The sequence below is a fragment of the Taurulus bubalis genome (genome assembly GCF_910589615.1).
Source record: "Taurulus bubalis genome assembly, chromosome: 4".
NCBI lineage: Eukaryota > Metazoa > Chordata > Actinopteri > Perciformes > Cottidae > Taurulus > Taurulus bubalis.
In genome coordinates, this window is record NC_136592.1 from 12,018,890 (window position 1) to 12,044,951 (window position 26,062).

The 26,062-nt window shown below is 38.3% G+C and overlaps 1 protein-coding gene across 1 annotated transcript in view; it reads left to right on the plus strand.

Moving 5' to 3' along the window:
- mettl15 (methyltransferase 15, mitochondrial 12S rRNA N4-cytidine) overlaps positions 1–26,062 on the plus strand; it is a gene marked incomplete at its 5' end in the record, with an annotated part of 45,076 nt that overhangs the window by 13,977 nt on the left and 5,037 nt on the right. Inside the window, 3 exons of the mRNA XM_079217515.1 lie at positions 10,973–11,109; positions 24,063–24,254; positions 25,515–25,693. Of these exons, the coding sequence (XP_079073641.1) occupies positions 10,973–11,109; positions 24,063–24,254; positions 25,515–25,693 (508 nt within the window). The remainder of the gene's footprint in view (positions 1–10,972; positions 11,110–24,062; positions 24,255–25,514; positions 25,694–26,062) is intronic.

A 26,062-nucleotide genomic window follows, 5' to 3' on the forward strand; every position in this document is an offset into this window, starting at 1 on the left:
AACGGTGTTAACCCTTTAGCAACGACGCTGTTATCAGCTGGAACCGCTGATGAGAGCAGCGCAAAGCGGCGGCCGTGAGCTAGCCAATGCTCACATGCACTAAAAGCGTGCATATTTTGTGTCCGATATGATGTCACCTTTCTTAAAAGTACATGTATTCTTTCTCCCTTATTGAAAAATCTAGAATCTACGAATATGCAAGTAGGTTTTGTTAAAACATTAACTGCTAAACCCAAGTTGTCCCCTACTTAACTGAAAATTCCTTTCTCATTGTTTTTGCAGTGGAGGTTTCATGTTTCCACATAAGTTGAATACTGGACCACGACTGGCTTCCAAACTAAGTGTGATGTCACATAATCATATTTATACACTTGTTAAACTGAGATTTAAGTTGAGCACACCGAAACTGTATCTCTTTAGCATATGGACATGAAAACAGCCATCTAGTGTTAAACTGTGTAAAGGTCATTCTGCACAGCGAAGCTCAAATGTCCAAGAGAGAAAACGGTAAAGAAAACAGAATTTTAAATGGAGGAGGACTTTAATTTTGAACAGCAAGTTTGCCAAAGCCTCTTTTTTTTGTGTGCAAATAACTCATAGACTGAAATAATAATGCTGTGAGTTTGTTAAAGTAAAATGTAAAATAAAGTTCAGTCTTCATGGATATTTACATACCAGCTCAGGCATGACAACCGGGATTTGACTAGACTAGACTAGGCCCCTATTTTCAACCCCAAACTAACCTGATAGACTGTGGGAAACATTCATTTGATTATCATGAACGACCGCTACAGAGCACAGAAGTGGGGCTGTAGTCTGAGCTGATGTAAGGATGTGTATCCTGGAGCCTCAGAATAATCTGTTTTGTGGATTAGGTTGTTGTGATTTTAGATAATACATCCTTATAGTTAAAGCCAGTTATACTGATATAGGAACATATACAAAATGTGTCTTAGTTTCTTCGTTTTAGTAGACAGATTTCTATAACAGTCACTGCATATTAGTTGGAGTGCTCAATCATTTCCTTGTTAAAGTCTGCATTCAGTTTTATGCGAAAATTAATCTTTCCAGCAGAGAAAATGTAGCTCAGTAAATCTCCAACCTGCAAGACAAAAACAGACAGTTTGGCTAGGGGGGTGGGGGTGGAGAGTGATGATTCATGCACACAGTAGAGGTCCCTCCCTTTCCATTTCATTCAGTATCCAATCAGTTCTTCCCCAGCTGTCACTCATTGCCTCCAAATCAGATCCTCACAATGCTTTACCATCCCCTGTAAATTACTGTATTTGCAAAGGTTTACAACTTGAAAGTTAGATAAAAATGTAGGGCTGCAACTAACGATTATTTTAATAATCGATTAATCGGTTGATTATTTTTTCGATTAATCGAGGAATCGGATAAAAAAAATGTTTTAATCAAAAAAGCGTTAATTTCCAACCCTTTATTCAAAAACAGAAGTGACAGTGCAAAACATCTTCAGAAAGTGCACAAACAGGTTGCTCCTTGAACATCCCTGAGCTGTTAATTAAAACAATAAAATGGACTAACACTAAAAACATACACATCTATGCTTTACATCTGCCAAATGTGAGCCCTTTTTTACTGTAATTGATCCCTCCAGAGGCTGCATTTACATACCCTGCTTTATCAATATGTATGAAATACTGGGACAGAGGGAAGCTGTACTGCTACATATAGAGCGTCCTCTTCCTTAAACTCGTTCATTCTGGGTCTCTTATGACCACGACATCACGTTGTTGGCTAAGCCCAGCGACGTGATTTGCTTCGTTCTACTTTGAGTAAAAAAAAAAAAAAAACCTGCAGCCAGATCCGCTGGTGTGCCGGTTTAACGTTAACGAGTGACAGCGTGAACTGAACCAGACCGGGGGGTGACGGCATGTTTCATCACGTTACGTTTTTTTACAAGCAAGACTGAACTGTAACGGAACATAACGTAACTTTAACGACAATACACAACCCAAACACGTTAGCTAACGCGATAGCAAGCTGACTAGCTTCCATTAAAAACAAGTTTGAGGAACATGAAGACGCTGATTGGCCAAGACTCGACTTGTCAAAGATCTTCTATTTTTGAGAACATCACAACCTCAGCTTTTCTCGTGTCTCACTCCAATCTCAGAAACGCTGGCCGGCCAGTTGCTCTGCTCCGCTCTTTTTTTCTTCTCCGCGACTTATTGCCCGGCGTAATAATCGCGCGACACAACGAATCGATAATGAAATTCGTTGCCAAAACTTTTGATAATCGATTTTATCGATTCGTTGTTGCAGCCCTATAAAAATGCAATATTCATATAATTTGGACACCTATTGATACTTGATAATGTGATCGCCTTGCAATGCAAATCATAATCATCTGCATCTAGGATGTTTTGGTCATGCAGTGGCCCCAAATTCAACTGAAACACACATGAACACATTTTGTAATCCTCCGGAAGAGATTTTAAAGTTGCTACTTAATGCACATTGAAATATGTTTTTGATTTAATAGAAAAAGTATCATACTAAGTATCGTTCTCCAAGAAGCTAGATGAATTACTCTTTTTTTTTTTTTTTTTTTTTTAAACGCAATTACTTTCAGATTACTTTTTCAGAACACAGGCAGCCTATAAGGCAGCAGAAAGACTAATCGTTGCCTTGGATTGCCCACGTACAGTAAACATTGAGTTATTGGCTCATAGTTTCAGAGAAGATACAAGTGCCTGCTATCCGTGTTTCTCTAGAGATCTCCTCAGCACCACTGTGGTGTTAGAGCCAGGAGTCCTTGAAGTGGGCGGATGCTTGACATGGGCTTCATGAGCTTTATGTAGAGGAGGATAGGGACCAGGGTTTTCCTCTGTGCAGTCAGATTTTTATTGAAAAATATAACAAATGTAGCCATAGGACATAAGCAGAGCTGGTAAAAATGATCTGAAAGTGGTGGGGAGAAAGAGAGTACATAAAGAAGAAAAAGGAAGACAATTTGAGGGGGTTGTGGTGTTTGACTTGGGGTGAGTAGAGTGAGTGGAGGTTACATTACAAGAGTCTTCATAATATATCACCAGCCGTACATGGAGCTTTAAAACTTTAAACTAAACTTAAGTTTAGGCAAAAAGATGACATCCAAAAAAGAAGTATCAAATGTCTAATTATTGAAGAGTAAGATCAAGTTAACTCAATAGCATTAATTTTTTCCCGAGCAATTGTTGGCTACTACAGTGCACCTTTGTTGTTTGGGGATACAGAGCAAGGGTAGATCATTCAAGATCTGAATCGACTTGGTTGTTGTCACTGTAACTGTGTCAATGCAGATTATTTTGGTGCAAGATCACTTTGTAATTGAGCAGCACATCATGTTAAGGAAGGTGCTAGGGAGGAACTGGTGTTTTTGATAACATCTATGAAAAATCTCCAGGGCTTGGATAACGTTGTACAGTCTATCTTCATGTCCACTGTCATGTAACAGGGTGGCATTGGCAGTCAAGCTACATAATATAGGGCTTGCAAGGGAGTTAAAACAATAGCTTTAAATGCAATCATTCCCATAAAACAAACAACCGCCCAAACATCTATTAAATTAGGAGTCATTAGGACTTCTTGCTTGGCATCCTACTTCAGCGATTGCGACTCTAAATAGTGATGAAGTGATACGTAATCAGGGCTCTAAACTCTTGACTGATTACACTGACATTTTAGTGGGTGACACCAGCAGGGAATTTGTGTGCAACATTGCTGCTTCTGCAGACTGAATCCAAACTGCTTATTTATTTAAATGGGCAAAGTTTCAATACCAGTTGGAACTCTATCCATTTAAAACCAAAAGGCTGACTGGCTCTATGATTACAGATGTGGTTAACCATCAAAACAGTTTTGCTGTAGGCTTGCTCCTTAGTATAATGCAGTACTGAAATGTATTATTAAATTGCAATAGTATTATCCTGGTATACCTAATGGAGTGTCCACTGAGTGTATGCATGCATTCATGGCAAAAACAAATTAGCACTAGTATTAGAAGTTTTGTCACATATGTCTTTGTTGTGTTGCTGTGCTGTTTGGAAGGGGCATTTAGGATTCACTTCACCCTCAACATGAGAATATACCTCCGACTCGAGTGGTATTAGGCCATAGTTTGATTTCCATGTGACAAGTTTTGTTGATATGTTTCTCTGAAAAATCAGCTGTGAACCAAGTACAGTGAAGGTGAGTGATATCTCTGTTGTGGTGCTGATTCCCACAATTCAAAGTGATACACTCACAACTAGCGGCAAAACACATTTATTTGTCACTAGTTTACCTAACCTAAGGGACAATGTTGAGTATCCTCTGACAGCTCCCACATCCATAGCTGTCCAAGGATCAGCACCTTGGACAGCGATCATGGAACACTTATGATCAAAATACATAAAATGGTCCACCTGAGCTGAAAGCAGGAGGATCAATCGATCGTCTTAAACCTTTACAACAGCTATTCATAATATTATTTTAGATGTATTAAGTCTTCAGTTCACTGTAGTCTGGTTGCAATCCAGAAGCCTTCAGCTAGGTTCAGCCTCATTAACCAGAGCCCCTGCTCGAAATAGAAAAATAAAAGCACAAGAGAAAAAGATTTAAACTATATTGTCTTTGAAAAATATACACATAACTATAACGGTTTAAAATCAGCTCTCTGTGAGCACCAGCTTCGCTTGCATAGCATTATCATTTTTTGTCCTCCCATTTCCTGTTATTTCTTGTCTTTGTTCAAGTATCCTGCTGCTATTTTGTCAAATACAATTTAGTTTATGGCAGTTTCATGTCCTGTTTTTTTCCCCTTCATCCCAGTGACTAGCAAATCAGCCACATAATCGTGTCGTGCATGGATGCTCAGGTAGAATCATTATCATAGTCTTCGTACAGTAAACGGAGAGATTTTGTATTTGTCTTTTGTTAAAGTCAAGCTGTGGGGTCACCCATAAATTTGCCTTTCAGTGCGGTGTGACATAAAGTGAGCTAGTAAAAGTGTCTTGTTGAAATATCTTCACTTCTGTTCTTTCTTTCATGGATTTTTATTTTTGGACTTTTCATTTTTCGGGAGGCATTATATTATTGAATGGGGATTTCTTCTTATTCCTTGGTATCTATAATAATGACAAACTAAGGAATAGCTTGGATAGCAGTAGGTTTCCCTTTACTAAACAGGACATTTCATTGTGTATTATGGTTTACATACATGTAGTGTATTTTCCTGTCTGAAGTGCGTTTTCTTCTGACCAAGTAGCAACTGTAATAAAGCAGTTTCAACTGATTGTTGATTTATTTTACATTACAGAGTTACTTTGTGCTGCTTATGTAGACCTAAACACTATTTTACTCAGGCAAATGTCAAATATTTGACCAACAAGATTGCTTTTCTTGCTCCTCCACAAATAGAGTAAATTATTTCCATGGCTTTATGAAGCCTTATGAATCTTTCCTCAGCCTGAACGCAAGTTGACACTAGAAGGAACACTAAGACATAAATACATCTTTTATAAAATCATGTCAGCAGTGTTTTATGATTGTTTTGATCAAGAGCTGACTAATCAAAAATGAAATGGTGAAAGCTGTGATAATTGAATAGTCAAATGGGAGTTGTTATTGCTTTTATGATTGGCACTTCTAGATAGAATATGTTTTTATTTTATTTTATTTGTAGAACAAAATAACTAATTGAAGACATTCCTTTGGGTCTTGTAGCATCTTGGGAGCATGCATCTTTGAATGAATCATCAGTTGCAATTCCAGTTAAGTGTGAACTTCTCAGAATTGTGTGTGTGTGTGTGTGTGTGTGTGTGTGTGTGTGTGTGTGTGTGTGTGTGTGTGTGTGTGTGTGTGTGTGTGTGTGTGTGTGTGTGTGTGTGTGAACATGTCAGTAGTGTTTACATAGTAGCCCTGTATGTAGAATCATGCCTTCATTAGATTTAGTTTGATCTCCAGCAGTATTAACCTTTGTCAGCCTTGTTATACCTGTGTGTACATGTCTTTAGGTCGGGGAGCATTCCCAGCAAAACAAACAGTGTGGCCCAGCCTGCTTATTTAAAAAAAATGTGAGCAGAAACGTTCATCTGCATGGTGCTATCTGGAAAAAAAGGAGCGAAAGATAAAAAAAAAAAAAAGGGAATAAATACATTGTTTGTAGGTGGACACAGTCAGGCTTCAATAACATTTAATCAAATCACCTTCTCTCAACCCCTGTAAAGCCAGCAGGTTCTTAAGGGCCAGGAGTAAAATCAATGTGTGGGGCCGATCCAAATCAAATCAACTTTCATATACATACATCAATAACAGTTACTAAAATCTGTAAAACAATTGAGACAATTAATTAGAATTTCTTTTATTTTTCTCTAGTATTTCCTTTTTTCTTTTGACTCACTTTCCTATTTGCTCAGCACCAGCACACAGTTAATCATATGCCACCCACAATTAGCATGATAAAGTGCACAAAATAAGAACTTATCCTTTGGGGACCATAAATATCAGCACCCAATTCCATACTGTTAATCGTTTAATTAAGTTTCATGACATTAAACTGTGGACCAAAGTGTTGGACTAAAGGACTGTGGGACTTGCAGACGTTGCCACCCTGTAAATAATCACAGGCCTTATTATCTAAAGTGTTCAAATAATACACATAAACAAACGTGTTATATGATCTCCTTGTACTCTCTAACTAATAATAAAACCACCTCACCCCCTTACAGGAGGGAAGTATAGAGCCATCACAAAGCTTTGCCATATAGTGTATAGAGTTTATCCAATGATGCAGTTTTGACACCTATAATCCTAAATCCTACACAAAAACTGACCTTATTTCCTTAATAGTGAAAAAAACGAGGAATAACACCATGACTTAATGATTCTTATGTGAGCTCCGATAAAGTTCTGTAACAGCTGGGTTACTTCTTCCATCACAGACCTTCATGATTAATTAATTGACATAAACAGCAGGGTACAAATACAAAAAAAAGAAAAGAAAGTCTTACTAAAAGAATTTAATTTTATTTTGAGAATTTGAAAAAGTCTGGCCTTTTATGGCTTCTGAGTACCTCCAATAGGATTAGTTGATTCTCACTTATTCATTTGACCTCTAAACTCCAGATTGGTGTTTTTAAAAGCAAATTATCAAATGCATTTCTTCTTCTCTGTGTAGATTAGTGTTGTCCTAACTAGCTCAAATACCTCCTCAAGTGCCGTTTATTTAAACTTGTGCCAAAAGAGTGCAAACAGCACTGAATAGATGAGGAATGAAAGTATTTGTTGTAACTCTTCAGCATTCCTCTGACAAAAGAGAGATTATCTTAACATAAAGAGAGGCATTTGGAAGCAGCCCTCTGGCAAAGAGTTTTGTCAACATTTCTGTGCTCTTGTATCACTTGTTTGCTCACTCAATAACAAATTCACTCACTCTCTCTTACTTACTCTCAGACAACACTGGTAGTATGTTTATTACACTTTGAATTGAGGTAGATGAGGCAAAAAGCTGCGTTCGTCTCTGACATCGCTGATCACATCAATATAATCTCTTGACAGGGTAATTGTGGGAAGTGTTCTTGCCTTTTGAGTTTGTCTGTTCTCACTAGCCATCTGTTTAGTGCGCCACACCTCCACCTTCTACCTGCTAGACTAATATACACACCTATCCCAATCATTTAAATGAAGTAGAGAGGGGGGGAAACACTTTTATAAAGCCTTTCCATGCATAAAATGGATACCAGGAAAGTACTGAAGTTGCCATAAGGGGGTTCAAACGTGATTTTTATTGTAAGATAGTTTTAATATAGTTTGAGCATAGCAGCAGTTTTAGTAGTGTGATTGATATCCAGAGTCAAGTGCATTAAGGCAACAGCCAGGTATGGCGACACTTCGACGCTCTCTGAAGTCGATAAAACCATCATCATTCCCGTAATCATGACCTTCACCTTCATCTATTCATAACATGCTCTCCTGCCACAAACCGGCAAAAAAATTGTGCTCACTTGTATCTTGCCATGAACTTTGTGTGACAGAAAGAAATGCAAACCGGTTACCTCCACTCTTGCCATGGCAACGGACGCGACAAGAAAAGCGATCCTGTACCTGTGTATCTGTCTCCCTAATGGTCTGTGTGTTAGTGTAACAAGATCTGTAAAAACTCCCCTCAATGACATTTTAGATCCCCCACTGTAACTGACCTGGGCTGGGGAGTCACAAGTAGGATTTAGGTGAGTACTCAGCCTTCTCTCAGGTTCCTGTTCCCCTTTTCCTAATGAATTCAACCATAAGACAACTTGAGATGAGGCCCCTTTTTCCACATTGCCAGGATATTATTTACTTTTGTATGAGCTGTATTATGTTTTCAAATTCTCATTAAGGAAAAGAAAGAATCCTTTTGCCACATTATATGTGTTTGTAAAATAGATGCTCTAACCCGTTTTATTGTTTTAACATAACACATATGAGACTGTAGTGTGTTTACATTTTTCTTTTGGGGGAGAAAAGCTCTCATTAAGAATGCTATGAAGTGACTGCTGTGAAGTGTCCTGCATGCAGCTTTACTGTCGGTCTGCACCACTTGGACCACTCCTAACTCTCCTATTCCCTCTGCTGGGAAAGGCAGATATTACACACCTTAAACAAAACACAGACAGACAGTAATTACTTGTGTTTTAAGTATAATCTCGGCATGTAGAGACTGAGATGACCCACGTTGTGTTCTGGCTCAATTCCAACTTGCTGCTAGGAAGGCCTGGTCTAGGTGACAGCCTCGCTGCTGCCTCTGTATGAAATACCAATAAATAATATGTGAATGACTCACTACAAAGTTTGGTGTCAATCATCATCGCAAATGTCAAACCCATAATCACCACATCTTTTAAAGAAGTCGTTTTGTCCATCTGGTGGTAGAATCAGCAGTTTCTTGTTTTAAAAAGAGGGAAGATTTTCACAACAGCATACTGGGCTTTTGGAGAAGCTTGTTTTCCCTCAGGGCGAGGGAACTAGATTTTCAATTTACCTTTATAAATTGCCTTGTAAACATCCAATTCTCCATTTTTGTTTTGAACACACTTCATTTTTAGCTGTGTGTGTGTGTGTGTGTGTGTGTGTGTGTGTGTGTGTGTGTGTGTGTGTGTGTGTGTGTGTGTGTGTGTGTGTGTGTGTGTGTGTCTCAGTGAGTAAAATGGGTGAAATTTGTACTAAAGATCCATCTGTCTGTGCTCGGTGCACCAGCGATACAAATGTGAATATACGTGCAGTATTTATACTTTCAACCAACCAACCTTGAAAAGTATTGCACATCAGTTAGCAGTCTGCTCTGTCATTTGCAACAGTTAAAAAAACAATGCTTTACCTTTTGGTATTTGGGCCACAGCTTCCATAAGATGTGACAAAGCATTGTTGTGACAAGTGGTACACACTCCAGTACAGGACCAGTTTGTCTCCTGGTTGCTTGTGTCGACTGTTTCGATAAAAGCCAGCCTACTTTGCTGTTTGTGTTTGTGTTTTCCTTTTTTGTATTGAATAGCACAACAGGCAGGTTCATTATGCGTGTGACTCATCCCACTAGCCCACACCCCCTCCCCATCTGCTGCTGTGCGCTGGAAAGGAGAGGGAACCGCCATTGATCACTTCTTCCCTCACACATGCACGCACACACCCCACCTCCAACGTCACTATCAATCGACATGTTTAATGTTTTTGTCGGGAATAGCTGGCATTTCCTTTTCTGTCATTTTACATCTCTTCCCTGTCATTTGCTGGCATTATAATGGATCCAAGAGCAGGCAATTAAAAAATAAAAAGTAGAACATAATCCAAACAATTAATCAAACAATCTCAGACCTGTTCGGTCAGTGCATTTTTTTGTGCCAGTCAGGAAATGTATAATGAAATATGCCTGAATAGGAGATGTTTTGTTGCTCTGCAAGTGTTAATCCACGGATACAGCTGAGTTTACAGCGGCCTGATAATCTAAGATGTTGTGGCAAAGTGGTTGGCAGGTATTGGGCATATTCTGAACAAGTCATTTACACATATAGATATATAATGATGTGATGTCACTAATACAAAGTGCATGATATACAGTGTAAATTATAGGTATCCTGAGCTGATTTTCAACCATATTACTGATACAGCAGAGTGCCCTAGTGATCGCCGTCTTTCTTGGGCCATCCAGTGGCATTTTTTATTTTACTTATATTTTCTTTCTCTACTGGAGTAACCAAATGGCTATAATACTTTCTTTATAGAAACTATGACAATGTTTTTGGTGGCATGAATTAAAGACAGGGACTACATCCATTTCTTATACACAGTCCAGGGTGCATCGCCTCATCCACTCGTAGTAGCTCCTTATCCGTATACTCTGACTAAAATAAATACGGCTATCAATTCAAAAACCTCATCCACATTGTCGAAATCATCTAAAATATTCAGCCATGACATTGGGAATCTTTTTGATAACACTAAGCTACGCTTTCTGTACACCAACTCAAAAATCTCTGCCTGGCGGGCACTCACGTTTTCACCATTGACTTCCAGCAAACCTCCCCATGTGAGATTTAAGATTGAGCGAGACAGTTTTAATAATGTTGTCAGACATTTAGAATACCAATCCGAGTATGTCCGTTGCAAGAAAAAGTACTTTTAAGTGATGTAAGTGACTTTGCTAGCTTGCCCTGGATAACATAAGCGCCTGCTACCTACAGCACTCTCGCTCGATACTGGACCAATTTAAGAATGTTTTGTCTATTAGTCATTTGGACACAAAATAGAGTCCAGGTTTAAAAATACCAAAGTTAACCTTTAAATACTGAGACAGATTCTGAAAAATCTGATTCAAAATAACACTTGTTCAGTGCACAGTGGTGCACTGACAAGTACAAACTAACATTTAAGATAAGATAAGATCATGATTCATTGTGTATATGGAGTCTTGGTGTGTGAAGAATGTGTTGTTGTCTTGCTTTCTCACATGCAGGTGGTCCTGGACATGACATTTGGAGGTGGTGGTCATACCAAAGCAATACTGAATATGGTTCATGAAGTCACAATCCTGGCCTTAGACCGAGATCCTACAGCCATGTCTCTGGCCCAGCAGTTAGCCAAGGAACACTCGTAAGTGATTTTTTGTGAAACATCAACTAGACCAAAACACCAAAAGTAAATGCTTATGTTATAAGTTGTCTCAAATGTTTATAATAAATACATTTTCCAATAAATTGGTATTGTTGCAGCTGACAGCTTGACCATTTTGAGCAGTGTTTAGTTTGTGGTTATTATTTCTTAAAACATACTGTTGGTGTGATGTAGTATTGCAGTTCTCCCTGTGTTTCTCACTTCTTGCATATTCAGAGCCCGATCAAATACTGCTCGCCATGATGCAGCCCCTGAATTTTACCACCCAATCAAATCCATTCCTCCTTCTTAACTTAAAGCTTTTCACCCCCACCCCCACGCAAAGCTGGTGGGCCCGGCATGTCATTTGTCAGAGTAAGGGCCCACGCCTGCAGTGTGAAGGAGATGCTGCCTCCCACGGAGGATCTATAAGATATGAGGGAAGGGGGGGCGGGAAGTAGAGAGAAGCCCAGAGAAGTTAAAAAGTGGAGAGAGAGAAAAAGAAAGAACAGGAAGACATGAGGACACAATGCCAGGGAGTGAGTGAGTGAATGTGTGTGTGTGTGTGCGCGCGCATGCGCATGAGCAAAGCGCGGGAGGATGAAAATGAGATGTTCCTAAGACCACGGCGTGGGAAGGAATCCTTTTACGTAGATTCTGGGGAAACCTCTCTCAAGGGAATCTGCCAGAGAAATGTGCCTCTGAGCAAGGAATGACAATTAAGAGAGAGAATGAGAACATTGTATTCTGTCAGCAGCAATATAACCCTGCTGTAAACTCTTCCATGTCTACTCGTGATGCAAGTTAGGAGAAGCTAGAGAAATCTAGCAATTAACCAATATTATTGGAAGCCTGAGTAAAAGACCCTGGCAGCCTACGCAGTGCATCCACACAACAGGGTTAGAGGATTTTCTCTCTCCTCTGTACTCTCATTTCTTGAGGAAACCTCAGTGCAAACTGTTGACTGTCGGTGTTAATTTGAACCCAGTTTTACAGTACAAAAAGAATAATTTCACCTCCTAACGTTATTTGAAAGCTTGAGCTTATGAAAGTAACCCTCCGTTCCCTGATGTCTTTAATGGGATTTGTCTCCTGCATGTTGAGCCTTGCTATTCTCCACATTTTACCACTCCTGTTGTTGCTATGACTTCCCGGCGCTTGAAGCTACGCAGGAGTTGTGCCCACAATAAATGTTATGAATCTGAAAAGGAACCAAGCGTTATTGAAAAGCCCAGTAAGGCAAATGTTGGATTTACATGTGTGCTTATGGAGTCACAAATAGACTGATAAGATATGAGATATTGTATTAACTGTTTGGATGCACGTTGTTGATTTTATTTAAATGCCATGCCACATCAGGATAGTAGTAGTCATCCTTGTCATCTTTTTTTCATGTTTTATTTTCCTATTAAATTGCATGTGCTTTCAGTAATGCTGTCACTCATCCACACTTGTTGCCATTCTTTCTCGCTATTTTTCATGGATAGTTAGATGACATTGCTATTTTTAGTTGAGATTCAGCACAGCAGGGGGCTGCTTTGTTGGGGGTATTTTGTTCGAGGTACTGGTGAGTGCCATGCTGGATGGCGTTGCATTGCAGCAACATTTCAGACTGGTTGAACTTTTATGCCAGATGACCAAGCGTTGTTTTGCCAGAGCCCTCTGCACTGTACTGACTCCATTCAAATTATTTAATCCAAATTTAAAAAGGGCCTATACACCAGACGCTGACGCTGTTGGTTTACTCCTCACGCCTCTTTTGCTCCCATAATGCCGGCATGCTATCTAAAATCACACATTACTGCATTATGCAGCCGTAGTTCGGTTTAGTGTGAAAAAGCTAAAAGCCGGCGTTATGGCGGCATCTTCATCCTGGCAGTATTGCGTAATCTGTGTTAAAGTGATTAGGGTCTTCCTGAAAAAGAGAGAATTGCTTCCCCCCCTGAATAAATAATGGTAAAAAACAACAACCACAAAACAAGAAATTCATGTGGCCTAATTGTGAAGGCAAAACATACCTGCACCAACACAACCACCCCAGGTTTTGTGTGTGTGTGTGTGTGTGTGTGTGTGTGTGTGTGTGTGTGTGTGTGTGTGTGTGTGTGTGTGTGTGTGTGTGTGTGTGTGTGTGTGTGTGTGTGTGTGTGTGTGTGTGTGTGTGGAGAGAGAGATGTTACTACCAGCCGCGATAGCGGCGCTGGTATTGTTTTCACCGTGTGAGTCTATGTTTGAGTCATCGTGGCAAAATGTGGTCCTGGAGACATGAGGAACTGCCACAGAGGCGGTTTTGAGTACTTTGCCAGTTTGTTTTTTGTCTGTCTGTCTGGACAGATTTCGTCAACATGACAGCACCTTAACAGTTAAAGATGCAGTCACACAACTTTACAGGTGTGTAGTTGAGATAAACATGAAGATGGGCATGTTCCAAGACAGGTGTGCTTGGTTTTTTCACCATAGAAAGAAAATCCAACCAAGTGTCATAGTCTTTGCATTAGTCGGCACAAAACTCAAGTTGGCCATCCTCTAAACGATCAATCCCACATCATAGACCACATCCAGGGAAGTGTATATTTCCATAATGGTAAATTGTCCTGATCTGCGATGCAACATTTTCTTACTGTTCAGGAAACTTGCGATGTGATCACACCAGACACTACTGGTGTGATCTACTAAAAACTAGTGTCTTCTTCTTCTTCTTCTTCTTCTTCTTGTAAATATTTCCAACACTGCTCCCCCGCTGAAAACAATCAACCAGCATCTTGTGTTTGGCTTTTCGCAGGTAAAGGAACTGAGCGGGTCAACACAAGGGACTATTTAAGGCTTGATTTGTGAAGAGGCAGCATCGTGTGGAACAATCATGCGCTCAAACTGAGTCTGCTGTGAAGCTTCCTGAGGTCCAAACTGAAGGGTGTAATTCACAAAATGATTGCACAGCTTTTGCAGCGCTAAACCTGCAGAAATAAAACTAAAAGAAACCTTATTATTCTCAAAGCACCCGAAAAGGATGAACTGCACCCCTAAATGCACTGCCAAGCAAATAGATTCTCAGTGTTCCTCTGCTATTTGCTCATATTTAAATACGTTAATAAGTAACATTTGGTGCAAAATTGAACATGCACACTATGGGGAGACCAGGGATCGAACCGGCTACCTTGTGGACGACCACTCTCCCCATGAGCTACATGAGAACTTTACATATTACCAAAGTACACAGACATAAAACGTTGTTACGCCGTTAACAAGTTACGCTTGCGCGACTCGCCGATTCTTGCCGTTTTACCAAAAGCCGATCTCTGTGAGATCTCTGTGAGATCGGCTTTTCTGCTGTTGCATCTCTCAAAACAGAATACAGATCAAGCGTAACATTGAGCATGAAATAACAGTGGCCATATCAAATACGCAACCTCGTTTTAAAAAGATTTGTAGAGAAAAGCCGCTCATTGCAGCCACTAATACTGATACAACTTGATAGCTCACATATCTGCACTCATTTTGTTTTGTTTTGCACAGGTTGCATGTTATTGTTATTATCTAAATAAGATATTCAGTGCAAAACAGGATAATTGCAACCACAATAGGCACTTTATTTGTGGTGGGGCATGAACATTTGTATTCCTCCAAAGTGGAGCGTGACCAAAGAAGTTTGAGAACCACTGGTTAAGTGGAATGTAAAGACACTCAAACTCGCGTGGGGCAGAGATGCAAAGATGTGCAAGTTGACATTTTTAACTTGAGCTCAAAAGGTTTTTCCAGTAGTTGGTTAAAAACCAAAACATAAAATAAAGTTTAAAACAAAAAGTAAATATGCTGAGAATTCAAATGTCAGTTGGACTTTATTTAAATGTTGAGTTGTATCAGGGTTTCTTGACTGAAAGAGATATATATATATATATATATATATATATATATATATATATATATATATATATATATATATATATATATATATATATATATATATATATATATGTGTATATATATATATATATATATATATATATATATATATATATATATGTGTATATATATATATATATATATATATATATATATATATATATATATATATATGTGTATATATATATATGTATATATATGTATATATATATATATATGTATATGTATATATATGTATGTATATATATATGTATATATACGTACATATATATATATATATATATATATATATATGTACGTATATATATATATATGTACGTATATATATATATGTACATATATATATGTATGTATATATATGTATGTATATATATATATATGTACATATATATATGTATGTATATATATATATATGTACATATATATATATATATATATATATATATATATATATATATATATGTATATATATATATATGTACATATATATATGTATATATATATGTGTATATGTATATATGTATGTATATATATATATATATGTATATATGTATATATGTACATATATATATATATATGTACATATATATGTACATATGTATATATGTACATATATATGTACATATATATATATGTACATATGTACATATATATATGTACATATATATATATGTACATACATACATACATACATACATACATACATACATACATACATACATACGTATGTATGTATGTATGTATGTATGTATGTGTATATATATATATATATATATATATATCTCTTTCAGTCAAGAAACCCTGATACAACCCTGATACAACTCAACATTTAAATAAAGTCCAACTGAGGACTTTATATATATATTTATATATATATATATATTTATATATATATATATATATATATATATATATATATATATGTATATGTACATGTATATATATGTACATGTGTATATATATGTACATGTATGTGTATGTGTATATATATATATATATATATATATATATATATATATATATATATATATGTGTGTGTATATGTATATGTATATATATATATGTGTGTGTATATGTATGTGTATATATATGTATACTGTGTGTGTGTGTGTGTTTGTATATATATACACTCACCTAAAGGATTATTAGGAACACCATACTAATACTGTGTTTGACCCCCTTTCGCCTTCAGAACTTTGTGGGATGCACATCCAGGGCACGAAGCTCCCGTTCCACCACATCCCAAAGATGCTCTATTGGGTTGAGATCTGGTGACTGTGGGGGCCATTTTAGTACAGTGAACTCAGTCATGTTCAAGAAACCAATTAGAAATGATTGGAGCTTTGTGACATGGTGCATTATCCTGCTGGAAGTAGCCATCAGAGGATGGGTACATGGTGGCCATAAAGGGATGGACATGGTCAGAAACAATGCTCAGGTAGGCCGTGGCATTTAAACCATGCCCAATTGGCACTAAGGGCCCTAAAGTGTGCCAAGAAAACATCCCCCACACCATTACTCCACCACCACCAGCCTGCACAGTGGTAACAAGGCATGATGGATCCATGTTCTCATTCTGTGTATGCCAAATTCTGACTCTACCATCTGAATGTCTCGACAGAAATCGAGACTCATCAGACCAGGCAACATTTTTCCAGTCTTCAACTGTCCAATTTTGGTGAGCTCTTGCAAATTGTAGCCTCTTTTTCCTATTTGTAGTGGAGATGAGTGGTACCCGATGGGGTCTTCTGCTGTTGTAGCCCATCCGCCTCAAGGTTGTGCGTGTTGTGGCTTCACAAATGCTTTGCTGCATACCCCGGTTGTAACGAGTGGTTATTTCAGTCAAAGTTGCTCTTCTATCAGCTTGAATCAGTTGGCCCATTCTCCTCTGACCTCTAGCATTAACAAGGCATTTTCGCCCACAGGACTGCCGCATACTGGATGTTTTTCCCGTTTCACACCATTCTTTGTAAACCCTAGAAATGGTTGTGTGTGAAAATCCCAGTAACTGAGCAGATTGTGAAATACTCAGACCGGCCCGTCTGGCACCAACAACCATGCCACGCTCAAAATTGCTTAAATCACATTTCTTTCCCATTCTGACATTCAGTTTGGAGTTCAGGAGATTGTCTTGACCAGGACCACACCCCTAAATGCATTGAAGCAACTGCCATGTGATTGGTTGATTAGATAATTGCATTAATGAGGAATTGAACAGGTGTTCCTAATAATCCTTTAGGTGAGTGTATATGTATGTGTGTATATATATATATATAATGGTTATATACTGACATTTGTTTTTGGTCATTGGATCCACCATTGACTAACACTAGTCTCATCAGCATTGTCTCTTAATCTTGTCACTGGCATTTCACATATCCCATGATTCAATCTTTGAGGCTTTGAATTGTTTCTGTGAGTTTTGGGAAGATCATATGCAGTGATAGGTTGATCCAGTGGGATGCCGGAACAACACAAACTTGAATGATGTCAATGTTGTAGGGTGCTACAACTAAAAATAGCTGAGATCACTTAAGCAATTATGAGCCCACACTTGGACCTCAGCACATACACCACTGAAATGTGTCCTCTTTAATAATATAAGACCTTACATAAGGCATTTATATCTCCAACACTGTGTCTAAGCCACATAAAGAAGTTAATAATTTAGAAATGTTATATAACTGTTTTGCATATTTTTAAATCCTTCAGTGGCTTACAAAAACGTGTTGGTGAAGAAATCGCAGTGTCTAGTGGAAGGTATGTTCATCACCTGCGTGTGGGTGGACACACAGACTACAGGATTTTAATTGCCATAATTACACGCCTTAGATTATTATTATATAGTTATTAGTATTGTATAAAAGATAGCTATTGCAGTAATTGAAAACAATATATATATATATATATATATATATATATATATATACTCATTCACTGTAGGTCAGGAATGAGCTTTGACGATGGAAAGGGCCACACAAATGTAATCCTCACTACCAGAGGGCCAGATTGAGACCATGCACTTCCACCAGTAGGATACTGGAACCCCATCAATCAATTAGCTGATAATAGCTCCTAATTTAATGCAAATATCAAAATATATATTAATAATCAAAGAGGTTTACACCAATATTTATATTTGCCTTATTCAAACACATGGATTAATGTGTCTCTACATTTAAGCTTAACAAAGACACAAAACATTCACATTCCGGAGTAATATACCTTAATTTCAATGTCTCAAAAATCATCATTCAATGAGTAACACTAAGTGCAACAACTAATATTCATGCTTGTAGTCAATTGCTATTCTCCCTTCCAATTCCATGACGTGTTTCAAATAAGCATGCATTTATCTCAAAAGCCATTGACACTCACTCGCAGGTGGATCAGTATAAAGTTCTGTCTCAATGAGATACTTCTGGCCTCTCCTGCTGCTGTGCAATATACTGAATGTCAATGTTTGTGCATCCAATCTGCATGAGCTGGAAGGCTGTCAGCCTGTTTCTCTCGTTTGACTTGTTGTGCTTCATTGTGGAGGAAGCTGATCTCGCAGATGTAAGTGCTCCCAAACATGCTGGCCATTGAGATTGCAAAATCCCTGGAGTTGAAAGCGGGACTCGGCTAGTTGTCTCCCAAATGAAATTCCCTTCTCATTGCGCTTTGCTTGAAAGGGGTCTCACTGACCGCAGCGGGGCGGTTAAACAACGTAATTTGTGGCTGCATGGTGTAGAATGGGGTTCTTGAACTGCTGCTGCAGAGTTTCTATGTCAGCTCTGTACTTGAGGGATGTTTTCTTGCATTCGGACATTTTTTTTTTTTTGCGCATCTCTTCACAGGCAAGAGAGTGTGCCAAATCTGAATGGTCGAATGGTTCTTTGAACAGGTCTTCCTATTGTTGAAATGTGTTCATGTGTGCAAAGAGATCCGATACAGTTTGGCCTCCTCCCTGCAACTGCATATTCATGTGATTGATATGCAAGGTAATATCTGAAAGGACGGCTATGTTGCAGAGAAAAATCTGTTTCTCTGAGTTTACTGTAGTAAGCACTTGTATCGTATTGAATGCTGTCCTCCAATCCTCAATCCATGACATGGTTGAAGTTTATTATCTGGGTGCACACGGCCTCTTGAATGAAATACAATTAAGCCTATGATACAAAAATACTATTTTGTTAATATTCATAAGCATTTACATTACCCACCTGATGTATGATGCATTGGACAGTCAAAGCTATTTTGGAGGAGCCCAATGAGTCTAATGCATCTTAGATAGATAGATACTTTATTAATCCCGCAAGGGGAACCTTTTTGTGCTACAGCAGCATTTATACATGCAGGTAAGGAATAAAATATAAAAAATGTACAATATATACAAAATCTAACAAAACAATAGTGCAACGATGTAGCCAAACAAACAAACCACAGTGTAGCGGTGTTATAGTTGATTGATTTGGCCAGAGGTGATTTATTGTCTTATTGCATGAATTATCTTCTGTATTTGTCCTTGTGACAGCAGAGCTGGATGAGTCTGTTGGAGAAAGTGATCCGCAGTCTCTGCAGTAGGTGGTGGAGAGGGTGGTCCGGGTTATCCAATATGGATAATAATTTCTTCAGTGTCCTCCACCACCTTCTTCCGGTTTCCCACAAATGATGGAGCAATATGTAGGTTTATGGTGACTTATTCTGCGGTCAGCAATATGAAAAATTTGAATTTGAAATTAAAATCGGTATACCAGGTGATATGGTATACCGCCCAGCACTAGCCTCCGTGCTGCCATACAACACTTTTGTGAATGTTAAAAACATCCTTGTCCTCGGAGTGTCACACAAAGCTACCAATTTCAATAACTCTTTGTGCACTTCAAATAAGCTGTGAATAGCTGGCTATCATCCATCACATCTGTACTCTCATCCAACGCCATGGAGAAGTACTAATCATGCATGACTTGTTTGTTGACTTTTTTTAATTTTTTTTAACTGTGTGACCAGACAGACTGTTTCAAAGTTCTGAGTCATGTCATCATTTCCAAAAACTTTAGCTAGCTGTCTGTGTTCGGTTCAATGGGCTATCCTGACCCTAACCTCTCGAGGTCAATGTCGAACCTCAACTAGCTACACATGGCAGGTTTTTTCAAGAAATGCAGTGAGATACATGTTTACGCCTCTACTGCAGATTTTCTTCACTGTTTTTCCTCCTGACAAGGGCTTCTTTGCTTGAAAGAGAAATGGCGTGAGACACCATGAGAGAGGACTCCTGTGTTATCGTGGCTTAGGTACGACTCTGCTGCCGCGTTTTTCTTCTGTGACGGTGACTCTGGCAGCTTTGATGTACTTTGAGTTTGTGCGTAATGTTGTAGTGACAACTCAAATTGACCTTCGTGGCTAATTTAGTTTCCAAGCACATTTAACACAGGTCTGCATTTTCTGTTTCCTATTGTGCGTGGAAGATATGGTGTTGGTCCAGTTTTCTCTTTTGGCTGTTTGTGTTGCGTGTTGTGGAGGAGGAGGCCGGGGTAGGCCAAGACGAGACCGTCTGCAAGCAGTGGCTTGGCTACAGGCCTTGTGTTTCAAGGGAGCACCTTCTATCAGGGATCCACATTAAATGTGCTCAAATTAAACTTTTTACTCTTCAATATTTGGAATCATTCAGATTTAAGTAAATAATGGCTGTTCATTTTTCTCTGTCATCTAAAAAATGTCATTATTTGATTTCAGACATTTGGAAATCAATTCCAAAATGTAGAGGATAAGAATCACATGATTTTCACGTTAATCTTTTTTTGCCCCCACTCTGAACTGTCTTAAAGTTGCATTGCTTTTGTTTTCATTTACAACTCTGTTCAATCTCATCATTTCCAGCAGTGGGAGGGAGCTCTTTTCTGCTAAAACAAAAACAAAGCTTTGATAAATGGATTGAATGGCAGTTGTTGTATGTTAGCAACTAGCTTTGAGGTAACAAGATAATCATTCGCACAATACAGCTTGACCTCCAATAAAAATGTTTGAACGAGAACCCAGAATGTCTAAAGTTCTTGAAAATGAATGAAATAAAAAGTGTCTAAACTGTCACCAAAAAGACCCCAAAAAATAGGTAGAGTGTTAGTGAGAAAAAAGTTAAAGAAAAAGCTTGCGGAGTTGATGGGAGAGAACAACAAAGCCTTTACTATAGATTTTTCAACAAATCAATCACGGTGCAAGATGGTGAATAACAACAGAAAAGCAAAGGAAGGCCCTTGCAGCGTGGGTGAGATGCTCCCTTGACATTTTGTCTTCAGTGGGTTTTGAAATAGAGGACCTGCCAATTTGTGTTCTTTCCTTGCATGCCCCTAGTTCATCTTGAGAAAGGTGGATTCATTATTGTCAACATAAAAGGGGCAAATATCAAAAATATTAAAATGTCTTCTAAATGGGAAAGGTGTCAATACCTGTATTTTATCAATCCCTATATTGATACCGATGCTGCTTACTGGTATCAATACAGTTCAATTACTGGTGCTGCTTTATGACCAACTTTAACAGAACTATAGGGGAGCAATAGAGCAGCAGCTAATTGGAAGCTAATGGCAATAGATAACTCTACATGGAAGCACATTTTGCAACCAGTTTTACAGACACTGACTAAAATTCATATTGAGGTGCCCCAGTGCTCCTCAATTGCCTTAGAACAGGAGGAAGAGAGAATAAGTAGTAGTTTGATTGATGCAGGATGCAAACAACTTTATTTTTCCTTCTTATTGAGAGCGGCAAGTGGCATGGTCACCGGATATAAGCGGCTGCTGCTGGCCAAACAGACAACTACTAAGTCAAGCCGACTAATTTATTTAATTAATTTTCAATTCTGATAAAATAGTTTTGATTTGCAAGTTGACTACTAGCCTCCACTTAAAAACAATGCAAGCATGGCGTGTGTACGTGCCTCGGGGTTATGTCCTGCCAAGTAGAGAGGGTCTTTAGTGTTTGACAAATATTAGCAAAACCTCATGTTATTTTGAGAGTAAGAACCTCTCAAATTGATCCTGGGGAAGCGGACATGCTGCACACCAGGGCTGAACGATTAATCAATCACGATTTAATAGAATGTCATTTTTAAATCGCAAAAGCTGCTATTAAAGGAACAATGTTTGTTTTCTTGAATACTACACTGTCTAACCAACCAGAGGGGTGGAGACACTTTTGCCCCCTGAGCTTCACATGCACAGATGCTGCCCTACGCTCCATGTGACATATGCGGGTGGGAGTAGATGAAGAAAACAACTTTTAAAATGCCTCGCCACACAAAGCTTTGAAGCTCGCAGAGCTACTGTGTGAAAATGGCCAAGGCCAAGGGCGGGTTTAAGTGGAACCCACATGTTTACATATGACATTGTTGTAAGAGTAGCAAAGTCTCCCCTGTACTTCTTGACCTCGATCTGGAAGCAGATGTAGAAATGATTAACAACAAGGCTTTGAGTTCTCTAACTATTTTAACTGTGTGGGATCTGTTGGAAAACTGATAAGACCAGTGTGATTCATATTTAGTTTTCATAAACTATTGTTCTGCAATGCTTTGTTGTTTTTTATTTGAGTTAAGTCATAATAATCGTAATACATGTTTACACGGCTTGGAGTTAAAAGTTATTATATTCTACTGTGATTGATGGTTCAGATTTTTTAACAGTTCAATATCTAAATAAAGATCTAATTTCATCACAACACATAGGCCTGGCCAGCATAAAGAAGCAGCTTATACGTTGACTGTATCCAATGTTGTGGTCATACTATAGCTGAATTTGTTGCATGTGTATTGTGAATAATGTAAAAGATAAGGAAAACAAAAATTGCATTCTGAATTGCACTATTGAAATATACAGAGATTATTATCTACTGCACATTGAGAGCATATTATCCAACTATTTTCCTTCACTTTGCTAATACCCCTCTCTTCGCTTCATTTAAACTTGTCCGTCTTGACTACAGTTCATAGAACGTAAACAGAACCATGTGTGCTTAGCTGTACGAAGCTTACAAATATGTCATTATGAACAGCGAGACATTGGGAAAATGCTTATTAAACAGTAGGCAAACTTAATTGCTTGCCATTAAATGAGTGAATGAATGACACCGGATACCAATAGCAGCGGTAGTATTTACTAAGACATGTGGAGAGATCATTAGTGCTGGAGCTGAAATTCCCTGTTTAGGTCCCATAATTGAGGTCTAAAACATATTACTTTAGCCTTTTAAAGCAGATTCATGTTAACCTCACACAGATTACACATTGTACTGAGTGCTAGATAAGGAGGTTGGATCTGTTTAGCTTTTGCTGTTTGGTCTGTGATGTACAAAAGGAGATGTTTGTCATTTGGAAATGACAATAAGATATTTCGGTCACTTTTACTACCAGTAATAACTTCACTAACATCAATGGGTGGAGGAGGCTGAAGAAGACCCTTTGCTCCTAATGTATATATGGTAGTAGCTCCTGTTGCGCTTCTCTGCCATCATCCTTGTTTACACAATGTTAAAAGGTCAAATGAAAAATGGATGAATGTGGCTGGAGGATCTCACCACTCGTGCATGTGGAAGTGTGTACATAGTGTCTTGCTCTGTCAGTGACGAGGAAGCATCTGAATAGGCTCACAAAGTCAGTTTGTGGGCTTCCAAGGAAACACCTGATTTATTTTTAAAAGGTTGACTGGAAAAGTACTCCCGCTGTTGTGTGTTTTCATTGAATCGAGTCTCTCATGTGGTCTTCCCATGAACACGTCTGCTTAAAATGCTTAATATTACCTTGACTTGCTGAATGTTGAATGTTGGTTGTATTTTTAACGCACGAGTTAGTTGTATTCAAATGTCTGACTCAACTGAAACTGATTTTTTTTTTCTCTTATTGTCTTTTTATTACTAGTTAATATTAAATATTACTATACTTTTTAAAACACTGGATGTCACTGCAATAAAGTAGCATTTCTTAACATAATGGCCTTGTTTAAATGGATTATAAAAACAGCAGCCATATGTATCGATATACAAATGTCTAATAACTCTATTACGTTCCCTAATCCTTTCTCCAGTGGTCGTGTAAAGCCATTGCTTGGCCGATTCAGCGAGCTTGAAGCCCTGCTGTCCAACATGAACCTTAAGCCAGGCAGCATTGATGCGGTCCTGTTGGATGCTGGCTGCTCCTCCATGCAAATGGATCAGGCGCAGAGAGGCTTCTCCCTCAGTAAGGATGGGCCCTTGGACATGAGAATGGATGGAGAGAGGTAAGAGATTTGCAACATACGGAGTATGGAGTCTGTGTGTATGGATCTAAATGTGATTAACACTGCTGCATTAACAAAACTGTCATAAAAATACCATTTTACTTTATTTTACTAATAACCAATGCTGAGAGGTGCTAGATAATTAGAGTTATTGGTGCCTTGAATTGCTTCAGTGCTCATTGGATCAGTAATGTTGAAGTGCAGCTAATAAAATGGGCTACCAATAACATGGCTTCATAGACTTTGTTAATTATCTTTTCTCTTAAATTTGAAAAAAATACAAAGTAAAATAACTAACAAGTAAATTATATTTTTAATAAACAATTATTGTTATTGCTTAACGATTTAAACAACATATGCTTTCCTGACAAGCAACTTCTTGTGAATTTGTTTTTGGTCAATTTTAGGCATAATTGAGTTTGTGTCATAGTGTGTGAACATTACATGTTAAAATAAACTTTAAAGCAGAGACAGACCGATATATCAACAAGCTGATAGAAGTATATTTCACTTATTTACTATTTGTGTATACATATATGGGCCCACAAGTAGCAATAAATGCTAAAGCTATATAAATTGAAAACGGAGTCATCATTTCACAAACGTTATGTTCATCTGTAATAGGTCATGTTCAGTATATATATATATTTGTAACAATTCTTATTTCATGGATCCTCATAAAAAATGTGTTCTAGATAAGTGTGCATGTAATTAAAGGAGTATCTGCTGATTTATCATTAAAAACTCAATTACTAGTGTTTGCAATTTTAAATGAGTTATTAGTAAAGCTTTCCTTTTGAATATACAACATTGGCAATAACTTAAAATAAGTGCTTTCGTAATTTAATTGTAATACTAACATTCATTTTGCACCCATAAAAAGGCGACACAATTAATTGAATTATAGCAGCACTATAAGTCAATATTATCAAAGGCTGATGTGTAACACTGCGAAAGTGTGTCAATGTACTTCAGTGTAAAACCGTGTTGCAGACATGTTAAGCAGCGTCATTCATGTCCTTCTAATATTTATCAAGGTGTGTGTCAACAAGGTCAACATGATGTGCAAAGCTACCAGCTAAGATAACCCATTTTAGGCTACTGCACAAGCTGCATCTCTCGTTTCATTCCCTCACAATCATTCTATTCACAACTGTCAGCCATAAAGGATTTCAGCTGTATCTCAGAGTTGTCAGAATCCACCACTGTCAGCAAGGACGTGACGTCAAGCGGCTTAATTGGGCTTCTCTTTGTGCGTAGGTACCCCGACATGCCCTGTGCTGCTGACGTCGTGAATACCTTAGATCAACAGGCTCTTGCATCCATCCTCACTGCATATGGGGAAGAAAGACACGCCAGGAAAATAGCGTCAGCCATTGTGAAGGCACGACGTGTCAACCCCATCACCCAGACACAGCAGCTGGCCAGCGTGGTGGCAGGTAGATAGACACTTATTACTTACTGATTAATTCCCCGCAGCATTCTGGAGGCTACGAGGGAAAAATAAAACACGAGTAAAGTTATTAAGGCTGTCTCCCTGTGGGACGCATTTGTCTCAGAAAATTACGTGGACTGTGACCTTAGTCAGTATCTTCTCTCCTGCCTCTGCGTTGGGTGCCTTTCTTCTACATCTGAGACAAAGACAGCTGGAGTTGGCTGCAACAGAATGTGGCTAATGCCTTGAAAGCAAACAGTATCTCACACAGGAACACATCTCTGTCTCTCTCTCTCTGTCTCGCTCTCTCTCTCTCTCTCTCTCTCGCTCGCTCGCTCCTTCCATATTGCTTTTTTGTGTTATTTCCCCCCTC